The 8,454-nt window shown below is 37.6% G+C and overlaps 1 protein-coding gene across 1 annotated transcript; it reads right to left on the minus strand.

The window, feature by feature from the left end:
* Positions 1 to 7,056: 7,056 nt before the first annotated feature.
* LOC145938264 (uncharacterized) lies at positions 7,057 to 8,043 on the minus strand. Its single transcript, XM_083041757.1, has one exon. It carries the CDS (start codon positions 8,041 to 8,043, stop codon positions 7,057 to 7,059), a length of 987 nt encoding a protein of 328 aa, XP_082897883.1.
* Between the last annotated feature and the right edge of the window lie 411 nt (positions 8,044 to 8,454).

Genomic DNA, 8,454 nt, shown 5'->3' on the forward strand with positions numbered 1-8,454 from the left:
ATTGAATCACGCTCACGAATATGCTTTTTAACAGCATACATGTGCCCAACATCTTGAATAGAGATCATACACGAAATACATAAAGCAACCCGTAGAATAATAAAAGTATATGGCGCAAACTTTTGTACGTCCGTTTAGCGCAAGGATTTGTGAATTAGACACTACCTTGTCGTGAATATCCGTAAGGTCCTCACTGCAATCACTAATATAATTACTGTCACTCGACAACGCGTGATCTTCGTCAGATTCGTCTACACTGTTATCCGACAACTCGTGATCTTCATCAGACGACTCGTCTAATATTGCCTCGAAATTATTATTTTCCATTTTTACACATTACTGCACAATTTTGACACTTCACATAGGACACTTTAACTCGTCGAATGCTGAAGACTTTTTGACGCGGAGACCCACTCTCCATAAGTTTCAACCCCCATTCCTCTCAAAATTATCGCAATTCTTCCTTAAAAATATTAAGGAAGATGTTTCGTTCTCGTTTGTGCAGATACTCCAATGTGATGATTTACATCAGTAAAATTGCGAAATTCTATATCTGTACGTTTATCACAATGAATATCTAAAAATACAGTCATATTTTCATGTTTTTCACCTTTTACGTGACATCTTTCACAACCATCAAATGACATATATCCTTTTACGCATTTTAAATATGAACGTGCTGGAGTATCACAAATAAAGGCTTTTAACTTAACCGAGAAATGTGTTTGTTCAATTATTAATCATTTGCAAAGTAGTTCATTAATTTCGCAGATAAATTTATATAAATATTCTACAAGTCTTTTTGGCTTATGTGTTGCTGAATATAAAGCAACTGTAAATGGCTTGTAGATATCAGATTCCAAATAATAAACTTTACATAAAATTGGCCAAAGAGTTCTATTACTACTCTTGTATGGTTTCATACCATCTATGTTGAATAGCAGTTCTATTTGATAATTTTGATGTAAAATCACATTTATACAGTTTTGTAGTCCTTGTTCAATACCTAAATATGTAAATTCGCCCATAGAATTATCTGAGTCTTCCATATTTTCTACCTCATATATTGCAGATGTGGTGTGCAAAAACGTTTTTGTAGATTTTGGAAGTGTTGGTAGTAATTTATGTCTTAATATTTTTAATAATTTATCACTATGTACATGAGGTATTCTACATGAAACTATCCATTTTTGTATCTCTTTTATTTCATTAAAATCTTCATTAAAATCAAAGTTATTTTCATTTAAATTTTCGTTTGAATCAGAGCTATCAGAACTATCAGAACTATCAGAACTATCAGAGCTAATATTTTCATGCCTTATTATTCTTTCATCATTCATATCATCAGAATAACCTGAATTCTAGACAATAAAATTAATATTAATAGTAAATAAAAATAAAATAAATAAAATAAGTAATATAAATTCCTTGTTACTCACATATCTTTCATTTTTGTATATTTCTTGTTCACTCATCATTTGTAATCTTTGACAATTGTCATTTTTAACCTTATATGTTGAAACTTTTATGACAGAATTAAGCTGTTTTAATTCTGTAAGTTTTCTTTTCTTCGCTCTATATTTTTGTATGCGTTCACACATTTTTATCTTTATATATGCTATTTTACATACACTGTTTTATAATATATTAAAAAATAATATATATATTTATATGCAAACGTACATACATACATGAGCATAACGCAACTGATTAAAAACTAATCAAAAACTTTTTAGTAATATTAACGATAAATCTTGTAAAGATTTTGCCCACATACTGGACAGTAAAATTGCTTTAACTAATTTTGCCCAGTTGCTATGCAATATTTCTATATATAAAATAACAACAGTAATACTAAATAGTAACGGGCCCAGTAAAATTGCTTTAACTAATTTTGTCTAGTTGCTATGCAGTATTTCTGTATATTAAGAAAAAACAGTGATACTAGATAGTAACGGGTCCAGTCTTCAGTCAAACTGCATGAATTTCTACCAGGGTAGGTATGAATTAATTTTAATATAATTTTCTTAAATTATATCACATTTCTAAAAGTTTTAAATACCAAGATATCATTTCACATGTTTCAAAAAACGATCTTTTTTGCGTAAAATCTTTTTGATTTTCAGAGATTTTTGCAAGTTTATTTTCACGCACGCACGCGATGTATGTTAATAAAATAAAATAACAAAACAATTTACAGATTAAAAACTTACGTCTGAGGAAACTTTTTTTTCCAGAGAATGATATCGTCGAATATACACCGAAATTGCTTGCTCGTGGAACTAAAATTCACGACGTCCTCGACGTCAATATTCTCATTTTTTAGAATTATTAAATTCAACTCATTAGGCAAATTCGTAATCATTTTAATTGCGAAAATAATATAGCACAATACAACAAATTTGCAGTTTTAATTCGTTCCTAACGAATCAATTGATATTTTATGCACTAACTAAATCACTTTGGTAGAGAACACGAGGTTTACTACACCATAGATAGTCGGAGACTGAGGGTGAAAACTCATGCAGCGGAATAGCAGAACGCGGAACCAGCGGATCGCCAATCACCGAGTTATTCCGATAGAGCCCTTCGTCGAGCTCTATGGGAATAATTCCGTGATTGGCGATCCGCTGGTTCCGCGTTCTGCTATTCCGCTGCATGGGTTTTCACCCTGAGAACACGTTGTTACCATACTGCAGACTCGACAGCCATCTTGCATCAGCCAATGGGAGGGTGGAAGCGCAAAGCGCACTAAAAACATGAAACGACGTTCAGTGGGCGGGCCTAACTTTAAACATAAAAGAGACAGATATATATCTTTTGTTTTCTATTTTCTTTTGATGGATATAAAGTATAAAGGTACGAATTTCGAGCAAAGTTGGAGTCTTGGCGATGATAAATCGGATGCGATCCAATATGCGCCAAAGAGAAAATATAAAATATAAGACATATATTTAATATTATAAAATAATATTAATAAAAGAAAAAATATATTTTAAATATAAAGTAAATAATTCACTTATATTTAAGATTTTAATTAAAAACAATTAATTATTAATAATAATTCTAATTTATTATTAAAAATACATTTTAGATGTAAAAATCCACTCTTGACCAATATATACGCACATTTCTATTAAAAATGATTTCTTATCTTTAAAGAAATAATTGTAATAAAATAATATTTTATTTATAAATATTGTTGAAGATTCTATTCTTTCTAAACCAACCCGCTGAGCGACGAGCTATACGAACGAGGGTTCTCATGCTTTCAGTGCGCTTTGCTAAAGTCACTAGATATATAATCCTAGTAGCACAACTGTATTGGAGCAATATTGGCTAACAATATATATCCAATTTTTTATATTGGGTATAGACTAATTTTTTATATTGGTCCAATATTGTAAAGTAGACGCTCTCTTTTTTTTAGCCAATATTAAATTTTATTATTGGGCCAATTGCAGCAACTTCTTTTTCAATCAATATTGGCAAAAATAAATTTTTCATTATGATATACCAATGCTTCCATCAATATTGATAGACATTGATAAATCATAACAAAAAATTAACTTTTCCTAATATTAATTGAAAAAAAAAATTATGTATTGACCTAATAATAATAAAATGTAATATTGAATAAAAGAACTTAATGCATTAATTTATAAATATATAGGTCATTTTGCTTAAAACTAAATCTAAAATCTGTTGTTATTAAACAAAAAATGGACATATACAAGAAGTTTATAGTTTACAGTTCAGTAACATTTTAATTTTTTAATTTTATATTCACTTACACACACACACACATTCTTCAAAAGTATAATATATATTATTAATAACATATATTCAAAAACATATAAAGTTTTAATAATAAACAAATATAAAATTTTAATATTAAGTTTTAATAATAAGGTATAGTAATATTCTTTAGCATAAAAAATATTAAGATAAAATTAATAAATCTTTTGTTTATCTTTTATCTCGTTAATTTTTCTCTCTTTCCTTCCTCCTTCTCTGTCTCCATTTTCTCTCTCTCTCTCTCTCTCTCTCTCTCTCTCTCTCTCTTTCTTCCTCTCTCATTCACTAATTTTTACCTTGTAGAGATGTTTGATGTCTTCTGATGAATAATTGTTGCACGACTAGAGTGGACAACAATGAGACGATTGACTAAATTGCATAGTAAAATTAATCAAACATATTTTATATTTTATTGTGATACATATTATTATTTTTATTGTAATAAATATTAATCAGAAAAATTCTCATAAAATTCTTTCCACACCATATTGTCCCACGATTACCAAGATTTTCAGGGTAAATTCTAAGAGAAAATTCTCTCTGCGTAATTTTCGATCAAGTGCGTGAGTGTATTCGTCAAAGTGTCGATACAATTTATAAAAGAAAAAAAATTCGTTTATTATTCGGTGTGTCACGGTGTGTCGTCTCATTGTTGTCCACTCTAGTCGTGCAACAATTATTCATCAGAAGACATCAAACATCTCTACAAGGTAAAAATTAGTGAATGAGAGAGGAAGAAAGAGAGAGAGAGAGAGAGAGAGAGAGAGAGAGAGAGAGAGAGAGAGAGAGAGAGAGAGAGAGAGAGAGAGAGAATGTACGCACGCACGCACACACACACACACACACACACACACATCGCGTGTAGTTAACAGCTGATCGCAGCGAGCGCCTCGCGTAATCGCCCGCGTCGGATAATGAGTTGCGCCGCTCCTGCCTACCGCCCGTACTCGTGCCGTAATTCGCTAAATTTTTCCTTTTATAATTTGAAAACTAAGCTTCGGATTAAATTTTGGCAAAGGAAAAATCGTCTTAGAATTCAGCCAGGAATACGACATTTTAAGGACAAACGGTTGTTTTGAATCACCCTGTATATATATATTGTGACTTTTTCCTCCGGCTCGCGCGACAAGCCGGAAGAACGGAGCGTGGCCGTCAGCAAAACACAAGGGTGTTAATTTTTCACGCGGCGGGAACTAAGATCGTGGTCGTTCCGCGCGTGCCGCAGCAGAATGCCAGCCGTAATATCCGCGAGAGACTAGTTTTGGGCGCCAGACGCGGTCTTTCACGCGTCAAACCACAAATCGCGAGACAAACGCAAAATCTAGGCCGAGAATCCCACTACGGGCTAACTAGCTCGCCTAACGGCAGAGGGGCAGGGTGTGGTTGCCGACAGTACTCTAACGACAAGAGGTTACAGTCTTTTCACGATATGGATAAAGTTCCGAAAAGTACTCACCTCCGATTTTTTTGAAACTCAGTATTCTTACGTATTTTGACGCGCTGATTACGAATATCATAGTGAAAATTGACGACTACTTGATTTTCATAGTAAAAACCATAAAAAACCCATAAAAATTATAGTTTTTTACGTTTATCTCAGTAAATACGAAAAATCATGATAAATGTTTTCGACAAAAGTTTTAGATCTCACAGAGATAAACATTTTAGGTTTTATACATTTTCACCGTACGAATAATAGTTTTCGAGGAAATGAAGTATAAAGACAGTAACAGTGTTGCGTATTCACTCAAGGACGCCTTGAGGTTGCGCGAATGCCGGGTCTGTACTAGATTTAGCACTCGAAGCGAGCGTTAACGCACGTCGATGGAATTCCGGGTGAGAGACTGACGTCACAAACAATAACAAAAAAAATAAAAGAAGAAAGCAAAGACCGAGTTGAATTTGGACTCGATAACACTTTAATTGTAATTTTCACACGAGACAACGAATACAAAAAAAAAGAATAAAGAACACAATTAGAATTGAAATTCGGTTGATGGTCGCTCACAGCCGAATAAGAACGCGGACCATTGAGATTTGTTAATATCGTGAATAACAAGTATGGTCGCCTCCAGTGATAAGCATTCAAGTGGTCGCTCGGAGATCTTGATCTCGCACATTACCTGCGTCATTAACGACGGAAATCTTGCCGAGCCCGAATATGGCGGACCCTACGAACGGAAATCTTGTCCACGCGCGGCAGAGATCTTGACCGCGTACAGGATGCGAGTTCGCGAACGCGATGAATGCACCACTCACTAGAGGCGGCTGATCACCATACTCGTCTCACTCTCGCCTGCCGTCGAAGTCCGAAGTTTCCGCAGATGAAACTTGTGAATGCGAGTTCGAAATAGTTGACTCACAACCGATAGAAGGATCGATTTAGCGTCGGCGATGAACCGCGAGACGGCCTAATAACTCTCACACAAGATCGGAACTGAACCACCGCGTGGCGGATGACCTCGATGAGATCGAATTCCGCGAGAACGACTCGCCTTTCGTGTCGTGTGATAAAGCGTGATTAGTTAAACTGGGAGAGCTGTTCGCGAAACTTCTAACACTCGGGCACGCGGCAAGCGTCTTGTTGTTCCCAAGGTCGAGACGGAAGAGAGCGAAGCATCAGCCACGAGGTGGTTCGTTTCCGTTGCTCCGATAGTAGGGGAACGCGAAGATCTAACGCTCGGATTGGCTCGCGAATCTATCGAGTGGCGCATTACCCAAATCGTCGCGATCGCGAGTTCTGCGCGTGTCGTTGCGTTGCGCATTGAGCGGAATTGGAAATTACGCGTGCGCTTCGGGCTCTCGGGCCTCGCGGCGCGCGACGATTGGGCAAAACGGATTCTTGCTGATGTCGCTAGTTCATCGGTGCCGGGCTTGAACGGTCAAGGACGTACTCGCGAGTGTCGGTACCCGCGGTTACATTTTTATCTTAGTCTTAACTCTAACATACCGCCCGCCTCGAACTCGAGTTTCGAATTTCTTAATTTAGGTACTAATAACGCGACGTCGAGGCGATCGGCATCAGTCGCGTGACTAGACTCTATAATCGGACGAATTAAATGAGAGACGAACAAAACTTAGAGCTCTTACGTGCTAACTGTATGCAAGATATTTAGAATGTGCGGACTTGTCTTCCGCCCGCCATGCCAACCCTTCGTTAATGAAGGAGTTAGTTTGGTCTTGCAGAACACAATTAAAAAAAAAAGAAAAAGAGAAGAAAAGAAAACCCGTATAGAAATGACTTGAAAGTTGAATGAATCAATTCTGCTTGTGATGGTCGTCGTCACGCGATTCCATATCCGTAGGTAATAAACAAAGTTTCACGATGGGTCGCTTGTATTCGGAGGTTGCCGTTTTTACCGTGACTACTCTTATTAGTCCGTCAGAGCCTGCGTGACATTGAACGATACGACCAAGTTCCCATTTACATGGTGGTAAATTCGAATTGCGCAATAAGACGAGTTGGCCAGGTCTTACGGGAACCTGTCGCTTTTGCCACTTAACTCTCTGTTGCAAAGTATTTATGTAATCGCTTTGCCAGATTTTCCAGATTCGCTCTGTGATTTGACGAACGCGCTGCCAACGCGAGAGACGATTTTCGTTCAAGTCTAATAATGATGGTTCGGGATGACCCGTGAGCGCAGATCCAATCAAAAAATGTCCTGGTGTCAAAGTTTCATAATCATCGAGCGTGTCATGCAACGGCGCGAGTGGGCGGGAATTCAAGCATGCCTCGATCTGGCATAAAAGTGTAGTAAATTCTTCAAACGTTAGAGTGTGAGTTTTCAATACGCGACGAAGATGATGCTTAAGACTCCGAACTCCAGCCTCCCAGATCCCGCCAAAGTGGGGGGCTGAGGGTGGAAGGAAATGCCACTTAATGTTATCGGAAGCAGTTGACTGAAGGAATTTAGGATCGCGTAAGGCGGCTTGATATGCTGATTTGAGTTCCTTATCAGCTCCGACAAATGTAGTTCCATTATCAGAATGCATGGATTCCGGTAATCCTCGTCGTGAGCAAAAGCGCCTGAAAGCATCCAGAAACGCCGGCGTGGAGTAACTTCCGACTAACTCCAGGTGAATTGCGCGAGTAGCTAGACAGATGAACAGCGCGATGTATGCCTTTCGTGCGGTTATCCCGCGACCCCCTGATGCGCGAATTTGAACGGGGCCGGCGTAATCGAGGCCGCAATGTAGGAAGCTACGAGTCGAAGGAGATACTCGAGGACTCGGAAGATTTCCCATTAGTTGGTGAGGTTGCGCAGCCCGTTCGCGAACGCAGGTAATACATTTATAAATGATCGATCTCACAAGACTGCGTGCCCGCACGAGCCAGAAATTTTGTCTTAGAGTTATGATTGTTAGTTGGGTTCCGGCGTGAAGCGCTCGCAAATGAGCCTGCTGAATGATAAGCGAAACGAGCGGATGGGAGGCTAAAATAATCGGATGTTTAACGTTAAACGGAATTGGAGCATTTGTCAAGCGACCGCCGACTCGCATGAGTCCATCCTCACCAACGAAGGGATTGAGAGACAAGAGCGAACTTTTCGGAGCGATTGGCCTTTGAGAAGCAAGGGCATCTATCTCTTCAGAGAATAATTCGGATTGAATTTTTCGGAGCCAAAATTTTCGCGCAAGACTGTAATCTTTCGCTAC

Source organism: Prenolepis imparis, unplaced genomic scaffold, assembly GCF_030444845.1.
Source record: "Prenolepis imparis isolate NDT839.2.m4 unplaced genomic scaffold, iyPreImpa1.0 SCAF_7, whole genome shotgun sequence".
In the NCBI taxonomy this organism is placed as follows: Eukaryota; Metazoa; Arthropoda; class Insecta; order Hymenoptera; family Formicidae; genus Prenolepis; species Prenolepis imparis.